The sequence below is a fragment of the Mesoplodon densirostris genome, chromosome 13 (genome assembly GCF_025265405.1).
Source record: "Mesoplodon densirostris isolate mMesDen1 chromosome 13, mMesDen1 primary haplotype, whole genome shotgun sequence".
Taxonomy (NCBI): domain Eukaryota; kingdom Metazoa; phylum Chordata; class Mammalia; order Artiodactyla; family Ziphiidae; genus Mesoplodon; species Mesoplodon densirostris.
Genome location: NC_082673.1, coordinates 90,711,980 through 90,728,215, shown reverse-complemented (window position 1 = coordinate 90,728,215; position 16,236 = coordinate 90,711,980). Strand labels below are relative to the sequence as shown.

The 16,236-nt window shown below is 59.7% G+C and overlaps 2 protein-coding genes across 2 annotated transcripts in view; one reads left to right on the top strand and one right to left on the bottom strand.

Moving 5' to 3' along the window:
• Positions 1-1,115: 1,115 nt before the first annotated feature.
• On the bottom strand, positions 1,116-15,648 carry C13H8orf90 (chromosome 13 C8orf90 homolog). Its single transcript, XM_060115740.1, is given in 7 exon segments — positions 1,116-1,234; positions 1,319-1,496; positions 5,690-5,763; positions 10,774-10,837; positions 10,926-11,021; positions 11,023-11,387; positions 15,570-15,648. Coding segments are annotated over 7 exon segments (975 nt in total).
• Positions 15,649-15,676: 28 nt separating this feature from the next.
• Positions 15,677-16,236, top strand: part of LOC132500644 (maestro heat-like repeat family member 5) — a 44,912-nt gene continuing 44,352 nt past the window's right edge. Inside the window, 2 exon segments of the mRNA XM_060115738.1 lie at positions 15,677-15,697; positions 15,876-16,005. Coding sequence (XP_059971721.1) covers positions 15,677-15,697; positions 15,876-16,005 — 151 coding nt within the window.

Here is a 16,236-nt window from a genome sequence, read left to right as displayed (position 1 = left end):
GTCACCCAGTTGGGGCAGCTAATAAGGGACACGCCTGAGTGTGAGCCTGAGGCTTTCTGACTCGGAGGCCCGGGCTCTCTCCAGGAGGCAGGTGGTGACGACAGAGCTGGGCCGCCTCACCAGTCCATGGACAAGGGGGCGTGGGGAGGACAGAGGTGGGAGGAGCTGGTCTGTCATCGTCTGGCTGCGGGGCCTTCAGAAAGGGGCACCATTGCCTGGGGCCTGAGTCCACTCCCTCATGGGCTGTCCCACACCGGGCGCCCCACGATGGGGAGGGGCTGTCGGGCCTCCTGAATGGCCCTCAGGGTATGGGCTCTGGGGTCTGGGCCGTGCCTGGCGGGGCTCTGCTGGGCGCGTGGGACAGACGGTTTTGTGCTGCCGCCCTGTCTGCTGACTCTCCGGCTCCAGAATGGCTGGGGCTGGGGTACCGTTGCCAGGAGAGCTGAGAGTGCAGGGCCCACGCCGTGCTGCCCCTGACGCAGTGCCTCAGCGTGAGGAGCGGGGACCCAGGCTAAACCCAGCCCCAGGCAGGAGCAGGTGCGATTCTCCCGCCCTCCTCACCCTTGGGGCTCAGCCTCAGCTGTTCCTCCTCTGGCCGCTCCCGCCCCCCTCCTCTGGCCTCCTTCAGCCACTGGGCAAGATCCCTGTGCCAGGACAGACTTACAGACACGAGAGAGCCCGAACCCTGGCCTCAGGACCCTGCCCTCAGGTGGTTTGCAGTAGGAGGGAAGGTCAAGAGCTGGCTGGCCTCAGCAGGATGCAGGCGGCCACCTCCCCGCCCACGCCCGCGGCAGACATCACCAATCAATCAGGGCGCATGTCTGGCTGGGCTGAGAACTCGCTTCAGGATCTTCTCAACACCGAAGCAGAGGAAGCCCGGACCCACGGTGCAGCATCAGCCACAGCGCAGGACCTACCTGCCATCCCCCCAGTGACACGGGGCAGGAATCAGCACTGAAGGCTGGAGGTGGGGCTCCAACTCTAGCCAAGGTTCTAGTCCACGGGTCACCTCACCAACGTAGGAGACCACAGAGCATTTGCTTTGGGCCCCATGCACGCAGACACGCAAGACTCAGCCTCGCCAGGAGCAGATGGCACACAGCAGAGAGGATCACTCAGCGTGACAACAGTCCCAGGGGAGAACCCCAGGGGATCCCAGCTCGGGGTGTGGGAGCATCCACGAAGGCTTCCTGGAGGAGGTGTGCAAAGTAGGTGGGCGTGACCGGGAGACTACCTGTGCCAGAGAGGTGGACAGCGGAGAGCAGGAAGGTACCCGGGCGCCCGGTGGTGGCATGGGGGTGAGGGAAGAGTCACTGACTCCCCGGGGCCATGGGCACACGGGGCCCGGGGGACAGCACCGGCATGTCCCCTTTGAGCTGTTGTGGGCTTAGAGGTGCTCGCCCTCGCCCGGGAGCACAGACCCGGAGGTGGGAAGACAGACACGGTGCTGGCACGGGGGACGGAGGCGCGGGAGCGGTGCGGTAGCCACTAGAAGGCTGAAAGGGAGGACAGGGCCGGGCCCCACTGGGCAGGGTGGGGCTGGTGAGAGGGCAGAGACCAGCCAGGAGGGACGGGAGAGGTGGAAGGAGGCAGGACGCTGTGTCCTGCCCCACCCCCACCCCCACCCCCAGCCCCTCCGAGCAGCGACTTCTGTGCCTTCGAGGGGGCCTTGTGGACACATGTCCCAGCTGGGCTGGTGCTCAGCTTGGGGGCCTCAGGAGAGTCCCTAAGCCCTCTCAGACTCAGTGTCCTCATCAGTAAAATGGGCCTAAAATCACAGAGCTCAGAGAGTTGGGGGGACAGAGAGGGGCGAGGGGAGCAGGGCTTCAGGAACTGTGAAGGCCCTTGTGTTATTTGTGACCACAGACACACACACACATGCACATGCCTGCACACATACACAGATGCATGTGCACACGCACACACACGAGCACGCACACGGGCTCACATCTGCACACCCACCCACGTGCACAGACCCTCATGCACACTCGCGCTGGGGGCTCCGCACACCTGTTCTCACGCCCCAGTCTTCACAGGTGTGGCCTCAGGCAGGATTAACAGGCATCAGACTGTTACCCCGATTATACCCCGATTATAAGAAAACACCGACCAAACATTCCAGTTAATAAACTGATTTCAGACCCGATAAAAAGGAAAACACAGAAACAACGTTCAACACGTGAAACGTGCAGAAAGCCCTCCGAGCGTCCTCTGGGTCCTGGGGGGTGAGCCCACCGCTTCCCTCCCCGACACCCCGCCCAGCCTGACCTCCCAGCAGCGAACCTGGGACAGACCCGGCCTGGTGTGCAAGGTTGGGGCTGGCCTGGGGGCTCGGCGAGCGGGGGGGCCCCCCTCCTGCTACCTTCCCAAGCAAGAAGTGGCAGTTTTTAGAAAGTGTCAACTTATTCCCAGCTGTTGTTGCCAAAAAAGGAAGAAAAGAAAAAACTCTCCTCAGTTTCAAGGAAACCCACAACAACCAGAAAACAGTGTGAGCGTGATGGAGGTGCTCGTTTCCCTGAATATTCAGCAGAGGCCAGAGACCCCACGTTTGTCACACGCAGTTTGGAGCCGCGGGGAGTGGGCCGGGCAGGCCAGGCCGGGGACCCCTTCAGAGTCTGGCATGGTTCCTCCCCTGGCGACGGGCAACACCAGGCTTCCTGAAAGGCAGCTCTTTTCTCTTTACTCCCAGGAATAATGGCTCTTGACATAAACGACTCCCGCTAACAATTAGCTGTGATTAATGTAGAACTGGGCTGCAGAAGTGCAGGAAGTTTGCCTGGAGGGGGTGGGCGCATATTCACGCATTTGGAACAAACACCAGTTGAACAAGAGGGAGGGAGCTCCCGGGGAATCTTTCCAGCACTCTCGGCCTGGGAACCGGCTGAGGCCAGTGTGGCCGGTGACTGATGGCAGGGTGGGGGTCAGAGGACTGAGGCCCACCCCAGGGACACTCGCCGGTCACAGACACAGGAGCCTGAGGCTCCAGGCCCAAGACCTCGATGGCTAGGGGAGATGCCGGCAGTCCTGCGGCTGGGGCCAGGCTGAGCGCGGACACCTCCCTCCTCTCCTCCAGTTAGCACGACAGTTAACCCCGCACCGTGCACCCCCACTCTGTCCCACAGATGAGGAGACCAGGGATCGGAGAGGTCAGGGAGCTCGGCCAGGGCTCAGGGCCATCACAGGAAGCATGGACTTTGGAACCAGAAACCTGCTGGTCACTCTGCCCGGCCATGGTGGCATACCTTAATCTCCCCCACTGGGAAAGCGGGAAACGATGGGACCAGCCTGGTCTGGGGCTGGGATGCTCTGGGGCCCACAGGAGCCCAGCAGATCCCTGAATGTCAGGATACCCTGTAAACCTCCAGCCTGCACCCTCCTGGGTGAAACCTACCGTATCACAGCCCCTCTCTGCCCCCCCGACCCCCCCACCCCTGTCCCCAGGATTCCCATTAACTCTGTGGTGGTGGGAGAGAAGGGATGCCTGGGCCGTCAGCTCCTCTTCTTAATTTAATTTCAGGGCTCGTTAGCATTCAGTGATTAAAGGCCATGGGAACACTCATCGCCCCGGCAACAGCCCAGAACTGGGGCCTCAAATGGGCCTCAACAGCTCCTGCGGGTGACAGTCCCCACCCCACAGAAAACTACCAGCCTCAGGGGCGAGTGTCAGCGCCCCCATTACACAGATGAGAAGCCTGAGGGCCTGCCAAGCCGAGGGGCTCCAAGCGCACCGCTCCTGGGCCATTCGAGCATCTCTGCCAGCGCCGGACAGGTCCTCCTTCCGTGCTGAGCCTGTGTCCTGCACGCCCATCTGCCTGCAGGCCTCCACCGTGCTGAGCCTGTGTCCCGCACGCCCATCTGCCTGCAGGCCTCCACCGTGCTGAGCCTGCCGCCTCCTCGGGGTCCCCCAGGCTCCCCAGACGGCCTCCTCCGCAGCCTCCCCATCCCAGGGGACGGGAACTCCATCCTTCCTGCTGCTCCAGCCCAAACCTTGGGGCTACCTGACTTCTCTCCCTCTCTCTGTTCATATTAACCTTCAGGAAACCCCACGGACGCCACCCCCATTCCGCTCGGGAGATGCGTGGCTCAGCTGGATTATTGCAACAGACTCTAGCTCTCCCCTCCTCCATGGAGCCCACCCCGAACCTATTTCAACCCATGGCAGCAAAGTGATCCTTCTAGACTGGTGTTTCTCAGCCTTTCTTTCGTTATCTCCCTCCAACACCTAAGGAGTCTTTTTAGACATGTTTTCCTGATTTGCACCCCATGAAATTTTCATACCACAGATAAACTGTGCACCTCTGCATGTACTGTATGCATATTTGTGCTTCAAGCATAAAGAATAAAGTTTCTTCACCCCCCATCAAGAACCAGGTTTTCGGGCTTCCCTGGTGGCGCAGTGGTTGAGAATCTGCCTGCCAATGCAGGGGACACGGGTTCGAGCCCTGGTCTGGGAAGATCCCACATGCCGCGGAGCAACTAGGCCCGTGAGCCACAACTACTGAGCCTGCGCTTCTGGAGCCTGTGCTCCGCAACAAGAGAGGCCGCGATAGTGTGAGGCCCGCGCACCGCGATGAAGAGTGGCCCCCGCTTGCCACAACTAGAGAAAGCCCTCACAAAGAAACGAAGACCCAACACAGCCAATAAATAAATAAATAAATAAATAAGCCAAGCATTAAAATCAAAAAAAAAAAAAAAACCAGGTTTTCCCCTTGGGGGCAAAATCACCAACCCCCCTTATGAGTGCATGTTTTAAAGCATTAATGAGATGTGTCATTTCTCTGCTCCAAACCCACCCATGGGACTAGCCAAAGTCCCGTTAATCAGGTCCTGACCCCACAGGAGAAGCCGGCACCCTCCACTTCTGCCCACCTGGGCTCCCCTCCCCCAGTCTGCCTCCCCCCTCGCCTTCCCTGGGGGCTCTGATCAAATCTCCCTTCTCTGATGGCCTCCATCCCCTGCCTGCCCGCCGATGCCCCTCGAGCCTCTCAGCACCCCTGGACGGCAGCATTCCTGTGGGCCTGCACCTTCCACCCCGCAGGGCAGGGGCTCCTGGCCTCACTCCCTGCCAGGTCCCAGAGCAGAGAGCCCGACGAGTGCTCGGTGACGCCGTGGAAAGAAGTAGAAGGTGCCTCGGGGCAGGATGAGCCTGGTTTAACGCTCTGCTGTCGCCCGCCTGCAATTTTACCAATTTTGAACAAGGGTCCCCCCCGACCCCCGTCTCGTTTTGCACTGAGCCTGCACACTCGGCAGCTGCTCCTGCCTGGGTCAGTCGGGAGAGGCTAGCTTACGCTGCAGGAGGAAACAGCCCCCCAAATCTCAGGGGCTGGGGTAACAATGGGCTATTTCTCTCTCACGCTGCAGGTGCTTCCTGGACTCAGGGTGGTGGAGAGGCACTGTCCCCAGTGCCACCGGTCACGTGGCAGAGGGAAAAAGGACTCCAGGGGGTCTCGCCCTGGCAGGAAGCGCTCTGGCCCAGAAGGGACAGGTGGCATGGTTACCGTGACTCGCTGGCCAGACCTGGTCAGCGACCCCACCCAACCGCAGGGGCCTGGCAGAGCAGCCGCCACCCGGGGAAGTGCCAGAGGCAGGACAGGAGACGTGGTGGAGTACACTAGTGGCCGCAGGGAGCCACTCTGGCCCTGGTCCCACAGCCCTACTGCTGAGCCAGAGCCGAGGGGGAGGCCCTGACCTTGGCCTTGAGCTCTTCATAGGCGCAGCTGCCACCGGCCTCCACCCTCACTGTCATTCCAGGCTGAACACAGACTGCATGTGAGGGGGAGGGACACAAAGTGGTCCTCGCAGCAACTCAATTAATCCTCCATCGGAAATTCTAACACAATCAATCTGGGGAGCCGGCCGACATCATAACACAGTAATTAGGAACAACTTTCAACTCCCGGCTTCCTTTGAAGATTGTAATTGCAATTAATTAAACATCCTCACTGCTTCTCAGAGCCTGTTCCCGGGAAACTGGGGCAGAGGCGGGGCGGGGGGTGTGGCCTGACCCCTGTTCCCAGCAGCCCAGGGATTAAAGGGAGCTGCCTCCTTTGGATACGGAAGGCCGTGAAGCCACCTGTCCCCCTGGGAACACCACGGTGGCCGGCAGGTAGAGGGAACCTACCCTCTACCCTGACTCCTGCCCTCCTCCTGGGGCCCCCCAGGATGCCCAGCCCCTCTGCTCAGCAAGGTTACAGCCCCGGGTCACATTAGCACATTCAGAGCTCCCATTGCTGCCAAGCAGGTTCTACAAGCAGAGGTCCCGAGTGAACGCTGACAGGTCACATCCCTGCCCCACATGTTGCTGCGCCAGCGGTGATGCTGATGTGAACGACCTGGCGAGGCTGCCGGTGCCCTGAGCAGGGGGCGTGGAGAGGAGGTGTGTTCTGGGCTCCAGGGTGGAGAAACAGGACCCTGGACAGAGGAGGAGCGGCCACCCTGGGTGAAGACAAGGGAACAAGTGCTAGCCGCTGGCAGAGTGGACAATCCCGGTGGAATCAGCTGCCTCTCTGTGGGCTCTCACCGTGTGCCAGCCTGACCCAGGGGCCAGACCAAGGGAGATCGCCCACCTCCACCCCCCAGCAACCGGCCTGGAGGCACCGTGAGTGTGCTCCTACCTACTGCTGAAGCCCCAGATTAGTGATGACCAAAGGCTGCCAGGCCGGTGGGTGGAGGACCCAGTATCCTAGCAGAGGTCCGTCGTCCCCCGAAGCCTGGACTGCAGCCCCTGCCCACCCCAGGGAGTACCAGGGCCCAACATCACAGCAGTCGGCCCCTGACACAACAGCCACAATATTCAGTGCAGACCACCAGGCATGGTTCTGAGAAGACAACAGAACCTTCTGGCAAGTCAGTGGGAGGATGGTGTGGGTGAAAGGTTGCCACCCAGATCCAGGGTCTGCAACTTTCAAAAGGAAGTGTTTCCCTCCAATTTCCAAAAATAATTGGAAACATCATTCTTAAAATTCTAACCCCTCAGCCTAAGACTTGAAAACCAGCCCAGTATGACAGTGAAGCCAGAGGGAGAGGCATGCTGCCTGGGAGATCATGCCTGAGGAAGGTCAGAGCAGCGGGGCACAGATGTGCTTTGAGCATCCCAGCAGCCAGAGCAAAAAGGGCAAGGTGAGGGCTCCATGGCTCTCCCTGTGGTGGAGGGCAGCAAGAGACCCTGTGTCCCAGAAGGGACTGCCCAGACACGCGTCTAAGGGGCAACGAGCAGATGTCCTGATGTCTCCCAACCCCCAACCCAGGGGCTTCTTGATGCAGGAAGTCTTCCCTCTCCAAATGCTCTGCCCTAGCACTGGACCCGGCACTGAGTGGGTGGTCAGCAGACAAATTATATGATCAACACAGGTTCACATGAAACAGCAGAGGACCTGTTGTGGCCATTTCTGACCAAGCTTCTCCCTGGGAACAGCATATTTAATTGGAAGAGAAAATGCGTGATTTGGCAGAAAAAGTCAGGCCTGGGGCCAAATCCCAGTGCTCACATCTTCTGGCTATGATGGACACAGCGGTCATCCCCCCACCATCCCTTCTGTCCGCCTCAAGCTGGTCCACCATAGTGTTCCTGGCCTTGTTCTTAGAATCCAGTCAAGGTAATCCCACCTTCTGGTCACAGGGATTCATTCAGGAAACACATGCCTAGGCCAATCAATACAGGGTACTCTCTGGTTCAGAAGTGGGCACATGACCTTACTGGACCAACAGGCCATTCAGGGAGGCTTCCTGGGGCTTGAGGCAGGTTCATTCTTCCATGAGAGCTCTGGGAAACCAGTGGCCTCTCTCCTTCTCAGAGGCCAGGGAGGCTGAAAAGGCAGGAGGTGCATCAGCCATGCTGCCACCATTGAGGTAGCTAGTCTGAGGGCTAGATCAAACCTTGAGCCCCTGGATCAAACTTTACATGAAGCTCAATTGATTTCTGGACCTTCCAGTTACATGAACCATTTTTGAAATTTTTGTGGTCTAAGCCTGTTGAAGCCAGGCCTTCTGTGGCTATAATGTGGAGTTCTAATAACATGCTGGCTTATAGTCTTGGGCACGTCCTTTCCCCTCTCTAGGCCCCAGGGTCCTCTTTCATCCACTGACCTCACGGAACTACAGGGAGGATGAAATGATGCAGTGAATGAAAAGGGCTTTGGGGTTCGAGAGCCTTGTGCCCCCATAAGGGGGAGGCCGTTCAACGAATAGTGAGCCTCCCTTCTTGCTCACCGTGCTCTGGCCTCACAGCCCCTGTCCAGTCCTGTGACCCTTGAAGCTTTTTTTATTTTTTTATTTTTTTTATTTTTTTGTGTGTGTGTGGTACGCGGGCCTCTCACTGTTGCGGCCTCTCCCCGTTGCGGAGCACAGGCTCCGGACGCACAGGCTCAGCGGCCATGGCTCACGGGCCCAGCCGCTCCGCGGCATGTGGGATCTTCCTGGACCGGGGCACGAACCCGTGTCCCCTGCATTGGCAGGCAGACTCTCAACCACTGCGCCACCAGGGAAGCCCTGAAGCTTTTGTTATTGCCCAGCCTTTGCCCAGGCTGCCCCTCTGCCTGGAGCACCCTCTCCCAACGTTCACATGACTGGCTCCTAACTCTTTCAACCTCAAGCACCACCTCCTCCGAGAGGCCCTCATGACCACCCTGTTTGAAATGGGGTTGTCCTTATTCATTTTCTTCATAGTACTTACTGCTGTTTTGTTTTTGTTTTAAAATCATATTTGTTTCTTTACTAGGTTACTTACTTGGGGTCTTTCTCCCCTAGGTCAGTGCTTCTCAAACTAGTGGTGATAAAGGACCGTCTTTTTTTATTTCCAATCTGTCACAGACCAATACTTTCATAAACTACATTTCTAGAAAAATTTCTACTTAAAGAATATACTAAATATAAACCCCATATTCTTATTATTACACTTTACAGTCATAAAACTACTCTGACAACTTGTTGTAAAAGTTTCTAAATGGTTACTCTCCAATTCTGCTGCTTTCAGGCAAGGTGCGTGCTTGGTCCCCACAGGACAAGGGAGGTAGTGATTAAACACTGGCTTCCCAGGGCTTCCCTCGTGGCACCGTGGTTACAAATCCGCCTGCCAATGCAGGGGACACAGGTTCGAGCCCTGGTCCAGGAAGATCCCACATGCCGCGGAGCAACTAAGCCCGTGCGCCACAACTACTGAGCCCGGGCGCCACAACTACTGAGCCCGGGCACCATAACTACTGAAGCCCGCGCCCAGAGCCTATGCTCTGCAACGAGAAGCCACCACAATGAGAAGCCCACACACCACAGCAAAGAGTAGCCCCCACTCATCACAATTAGAAAAAGCCCATGCACAGCAACGAAGACCCAACGCAGCCAAAGATAAATTTAAACAAACAAACAAAAACATACTGGCTTCCCTGTCCCCGGGGTGGGATGGCAGTGAGGTGTGCCCCACGCCATCTCCCGAGGTCTCCAGAGGGACCTCCAGTCGCCCACAGGCCTAACTAGCTGTACGTCACGCCCTTTATTGGTTTCTTTCCCTTCTCTGTCTCACTTCCTCCGTCCCCTACCTGTGTTTCCAAGTGTCACCTCCCAAATAAACCACTGCACTCAAATCTACGTTTAGGGACTGCTTCTGGGGCAAAACCCAAACAACTAACACACAACATGGGATAGATGACCCCTACTGCTGTTATTGCGGTTACCCCATCAGGATTCACATGCATAAGGATTACAGTGTAACCATCGCGCGTCTCTATAAAACTGGAGAGAGGAGCCCACAAGAGGAAAGGAATCTGCAGCAGGGCTGGGGTTCTTATGGGGCCACCAGCAGAGGAGAGGGAAGCCGAGGACCCCTCTTGGAGAGCCTGAGCCCCTCTCCTCCAGAGCTACGCATTTCCTGTCACCAGTTCTCCTGCAAACCAAGCAAGACTTTGGAGAAACCATTTCTGCCCACCACCAGAAAGCTATAAATAACTCCTGGATTAGAAGAAAGGAAGAAAAGCTCTGATTCCATCTGCACTCGAGTGAGAATGTGTCCTCCCAGCCCGCCCCACCTCGCCTGCACACCTGGAATCCAAACCCCCAACAAGAGGAAACCTGGGCCTTTGGTCAGAGGAGGAAACCACTGGGGTCTTGCATGCAGCGGCTCTGCCTGGCCGCTGGCCTCCCGCAGTAGACAGGCCTCTGCCAGGGCTTGTCACCTACAGAGGGAGATGCACCCAGGATGGAAGCCAGGTCACTGATGGCCGTTCCGGCCCAGCCAATTCTCTCAGCCCCACAAGGCGGGGGGGTGTGGGGGAGCAGGAGGCACGCCCTTCTCCACAGAGCCAGCATGGACGGCCAGCAGGAAAGCAGCAGTCTGGGGACTGTGCCTGTGGTGTTCCCACCCAGGCATCCCTTTCCCTGTCACATCCCCTCCCCCACCCACCCTGTGCGCCAACTCCTGGTGTCCCTTCCCCCTGCTCTGCTACCCGTTGCCCTTCCCTCTGCCTCTCCACCTACCCCCCACCCCAGATCCTGAGGCGTCTCTGTCATGGAAAACAGGAAGCCTGCTGAACTTGGAATCAGACACACGGGAACCAAATCCCAGCTGATCCCGGAGGAGCTGGGACCTGGGGTCCTGACCTGCAGGATGGGAGCGCTAATGCCCACCACAGGGTAGTGGCCGGGCCCCAGAGGGCCACCACCCCAGCTATCCCGGCTCCTTTCCTTCCCGCATCCACTCCTGGCCTGGCCAGCCCGCCCCCGCGGCCTTTCCCACTTACCCTCCTTCACTCATTATCCCCTTGGGACAAAGTGGACCTCTCGCACCACCGCTGACGCTGTCTGGCCCCCCCGGGCGGCCCCGGGGTTCTAGCTGGCACCAGATGCCCGTCTGGGTGTGTCCGGCAAAGAGCCTCGGGGCGGGAGAAGCAGAGGCACTCTTTATTCATTTTCTCGGGGACCTAACCAAGCCTGGTTGCCCCCGCCCGGGGAGGCAGCCTCAGGCCCCACGGGCCCCGGGAGGGTGCTGCCGGCGGTGGGCGCGGGCAGGAGCCGCGCGAGGCCGGGCCGGGGGCCGCCACCCGCGCGCTCATAGCTCAGCGCCAGCTGCTCCAGGCGCTGCTTGCGCACCGCCGCCTGCGCCGTGTTGTGCAGGGGCCGCAGCAGCGCGGGGGGCGGCGCGTCCGGGCCCTGCAGCAGGAAGTCGAAGCCCGTGCGGTCGTGCGGGTCGTAGAAGAGCGGCCCGCGGGCCGGGTCGGGCCCTGGTGGCCAGGCGAAAGGAAAAGGCAGCGTGAAGTCCTCCGTGAGCACGCGGATGGCGAAGTCGTGCTCCTTGCCCAGCGCGCAGTAGGCGCGCCTGATGCCGCGGAAGTGCGCCTCCCAGAGCTGTGCATCCCCGCAGTAGATGTCCAGGAACGGGGTCTGCGGGGTCGCGGCGGGACCTGCGGGAAGGGGTCACAGAGCGGCCGGGATACGCGACCACCTGAAACTGTCGGGGTGGCGAGGAAAGAGGAGAAGGGAGAACCCGCCACCTGGCTGAACCGTGAAGACCAAGAGAGGCCACGTGGAGGCTGAGAGGGGCCGGGGAGGCGCATCCCCAGGGGCAGCACCAAGGAGCTAGGAGGGGCAGAAAGGCCCTAAGGGTGTAGACTATGGCTACTAAATACTATTTGGGCGGAAAGTTCCAGAAGGAGAGGAGTCCAAATAGTTTGGCGGGACCACACAGGGCCTGCTGTGGACATGGGTTCATCCCCAGACAGTGGACTGGGGCAGGGGTGACCTGGTGGCTCTTGGTTGAAAGGTGATCCTGGGCCCCTGCAGAGGATGGACCGTGGCGGCCCAGCTGGAGGTCGGGGCAGATCCAGGATGAAGTCGGACAAGGACAGGATGAGCGCTCAGCAGGGCGGACACTGAGGGGCCAATGCAGGGCCTTGTGGATGGAGGCGGGGAGGAGCCCTGCCTGGGTGCAGCGACCCTGGGACGCAGGGGGCAGAGCAGCTTCACCCGGGAGAGGGGTCAGGTTGGAAGCTGGGCTGGTCTGTGCCTGTTGGACAGCACCCAGCCCCACCCCAGGAGCACGTCCCAAGGGAAATGAGGACATCTCTGATCTCTGTGACTCACATGAGGATTCCCAGGCTGAGGGAGTCTGGTGAAATCCCGGGGTCCACTCTCAGTGTGCCCTGGTTTGGGGTCCCTGCAACCTTGAAGCCCATCCATGGCCCCAGGCAGCAGCCCAAGCTGCTGTTCCACGCCCACACCTTGTCTGGGCTGCTGAGCCAGCTCTGGGCCCCTCGTTCAGGAGACCTTTCCTTCCTTCCGTCCTCCCTTCAGCAAAGCCTTAGCTCTGGGTGTACTGAACTGAACGAAGCAGCCATGGGCCCTCTCTGGGTATAGACAAGCCTCAGGGGACACAGGACAGACCGGGCAGCTCCCCGGGGACAGGCGGGACTGGGGGGCCTTGGAGGAGGTGATGAATGAACCTCTGACCATGAATTCTCAGGTCCTTCTCCCAGCACCCCAGCGAGGGGGTGACAGTACTCAGGCCGTTTTACTGGTGAGGATGCAGACCCAGAGAAGACACACACTGAACTGACTCGCAACCCCAGAGCGTGATGTGATCACGCTCCACTGTGCCACACCCACCTGGCTCAGGAGGCCTCTGGACAGTGATTCTCCTCCATTCACACAAGTACCCTGGGGCACCTACTGTGTGCCAGGCTCCACCATAGCTGCGAACAACACACACTCAGCTTCTCCCACACCAGGGCCAGGAGCCGGCAGACCTGGGTCAGAGGTCCTACCTTCCACCTGGGAGAGCCTGGACTAGTCTTTTAACTTCCTTGAGCCTCAATTTCCCCTTCCGAAAAATAGAAATAATCAAGCCTGATCTGCCGCCCTCACAGATGAGGCCATGACGAACTTCTTTGTCACTGGAAAGTGCTTTCGTGGCTCAGTCCCACAGGCAACACCAAAGCAGCTGCTCCCAGAGCTGCAGACACAGGTGAGAGAGGTGGTGGACTGGCTCTGAGCAGGGTGTGAGGCCAGAGGGGCCAGCTTGGGGCCCATAGCACTCAGCACCTTGGACAGATCCAAGGCAGCCTTGCAGGAGCCTCAGATTCTGATGGGCAGAATGGCGGTGCCCCCATCCCAGGCAGCCTGCCCTGTCCACCAGGACACCCCCTCCCTGAAGACCTCCAGGGTGAGCATCTGGAGGCACAGCACTGCCCTGGTGTCCAAAGCACTGGCCTGGCCTCACACTCAGTACCAGCAGGTGGGTGGGCTGTCGGGAGGGGCTATGGGGTGTTGCTGTGGGCTGGAGGTGAGAAAAGCTGCGGAGAAGAGGGGAACTGCGGACAGGCCTCCAGGAGAGGAGAGGGGTGGGCCCCGGGGCAAGGAGAGGAGTGACACCCTCTGACTTGCACTTAGCCAGGTGAGTCTGGTGGCTGTGGTGCAGACAGGTGAGGGGTAAGGGCAGCAGCACAGAGACCGTAAGACAGCCAGGACAGTGATCCAGGGCAGAGGGGCTGGGAGCCCAGCCAGGGTGGCGGAGAGAAGTGCTCAGACTCTGCCTGTGTCTTGAAGGTGGAACCCACAGGATCTGCTGATGGAGGGGCTGGTGCTGGGGGGAGTGGAGAAAAGGGAAGACATCGAGGTTTCTGGCCTGAGCAACTGGAGGAAGGAAGCCCCATTTACTGAGAGAGGAGCAGCTTGGGGATGGGGAGTCAAGAGTCTAATTTTGAACAGGTGATACCTTCAGACAGGCTGAGGAAGAGGTGTAGAGGGCAGTTAGCTAGAGTCTGGAGTTGAGGCGGGGTGGGGCTCCAGGCTGGAGATAGACAGACCCCGGGGAAATGGTATTGAAAGGCACAGGGAATTCCCTGGCGGTCCAGTGGTTAGGACTCTGCACTCTCACTGCCGAGGGCCCGGGTTCAGTCCCTGGTCAGGGAACTAAGATCCCACAAGCCGCACAAAAAAAAAAAAAAAAAAAAAAAAAAAAAGCCACAGAACTGGATAAGATCGTGAGAAGAAAGAGAAGAGGCCTGAGAAGTCAGCCTGGGCCCTACCCTCACCAGGTCAGGGAGAGGAGGTAGGGTCGGCAGTGATGCTGGGAGCGCGAGGGGTTCTGGGAGCCAAGCGAGGAGGGGGGGAGGTCCTAAGCCGGGCTCCGCCCATGCGTCACGTCCAGCGGGACCAGAGAACGGACCGCGGCGGGTTCAGCAGCGTGGAGGTCATCCCTGACCCCGACCAGAGCTGAGGGGCTGGGTCCAGTGGGTTCCAGAGCAAATGGGAGGGAAAGACTGGGAGACAGCAAGTATAAATAACCTTTTCCAGGCGTTTTGCTAAAAATGGGGAGCAGGGAAATAGGGCGGTAGCTAAAAGGGAAGTGGGGTCAGGAGACAGGATATATAACCGCATGCTTTTATGTCGATGGGAAAGATCTCATGAAGAGAGAAAATGTCCGGATGCAGGAGAGGAGGGTGGAGAGGTGCTGGGGTCATGGCCTTGGGCAGGAGGCAAGGCTAGGACAAGCGGAAAGCTGGCCTTGGCTGGGAGAGGGGTGGGTGGTGCAGGAAGCGGGCCAAGGGCACAGGGGCGGTTGGGCGGTTGTGGGAATCTTCTTTCTCTGTGAAAGAGTGAGCAAGGCCAGCAACTGAATGTGAGGAGGGAGAGAGGGATGGGGGCTGTGGAGGGAGGTGCAAGGTGGTTGCTAGGAGAGAGGAGGGACTGGTCGGGAGGAGGGACGCAGTGGGACCCGCAGCTCTTCACGGAGGTCCCCCTGCAGCTTGCAGTCAGGAATTTAAAGAGAGCGGTAGCGTGGTTGAGTTTATCCCCAGCTCGGCTCAGCTGTATGGGGGCAGGCGAGGAGTGGGCGGAGAGCTGGGGGGCGGCGGGGGTGGGGCTGGTACCATCAAACGAGAGAGGGCCAGGGAAGGAGGGTGTGTGTGAGGGTGTGATGATCATGGCAGAGCTGGATGAGCAGGGTGGGGGGAGCAGGACAGGCGAGAGGAGGCGGGAAACAGGCTAGAAACAGTGGACTGCGGTTCCGCCCACAGAGTGCTGGGGTCCTGGTCCTGAGATCGGGGTCAGGCCCCGGCTGCAGTCTGGATGCTGACAAGGCCAAGGACATGACCAGGGTGTAGGTGGCTGGGTGGGGGGGCTGACGGGCCAGGAGAAGGAAGAGATCACCAATGTGATGACAGCAGAGATGGAGAGAGGGTCAGTGGCCAGAGTCCAAAATTCAAGGGGTGGAGGAAGATGACCCTGGGTGGGCGTGGATGACTGCCCTCCCCAGCACGTAGTGGGTGTGCACCTCTGAGGACCCAGGACCAGCTCTGGGATTTTAGGGAGGGGGTGGAGGAGGGGGGCCAGAGAATGAACAGGAAGGGACCCTGAGGAGTGAGGAGGACCCTGGCCCACCTCCAGGCTCAGGGTCCAAGGGCTGCAGGACAGCAGGAAGAACCATCTGGGGATGAGGTCTCTGCCCCCACCCTGGCCCTGCCCCAGTCTTCGACCCTGGAGGAGCCGCTCCCCAGGAAGAGGGGAGGGAGCCACTGCCGCCTTTCCCACCTTCTCAGAGCCCCGGCTGCGGTGGGCACCCCCTTCTCCTCCATCCCTCCCCCCACCACGCTCCTCACCTGGAGTGTCTACAGGACGAGGGGGCAGACCTGCCAGGCTGGGGTCCCCGGAACCGGGGGAAGCCATGTCAGCAGCCTGGGAACCGGGGGAAGCCATGTCAGCAGCCTGGGGTCAGGTTTGTTTACCTGGCTGCCCGGGAGACTGGGGGCGGGGCCGTTGTGGGGGGGTGGGGAGGCGAGAACCCTGCATTTAAAGGAGCCCCACCTGGAAGTGGGCTGGGTCTGGGAGCAGGAGAGTCAGCAGGCACATGGTCCCCTGTCCCACACTCCCACAGCTTAGCTGCCCCTGCTCAGGAGTCGGGACCCCACCCCGGCACTCAGAGACCTCCGTCCCCACCCCACCGACCCGCCAAGGTTAATCGGCCCCAGGAGTCCCTCCCTCACGAGGGGCCGGAGGATCTCCAGCTCTCCTCTGAAAGCCCTTGTGAGTATGTTCTACGTTCATTAACAAAACGACAGAGGCAGCACAGGGAATGAAGAGAATCCCCCTGTATGCCCCAAGCTGGCAAGAGAGGACGGCACAGTGCCCTCCTGTTCGCCCTCCTGTGTGGGCCCGCGGCACGATGGCCAGGGTGCTCCCCGGCATGAGCACGAGCCCCGAGGACCGGTTCTGGGTCCCACGTCCACCAGGGAGGCCCGGGTCCTGAGTGCCGTT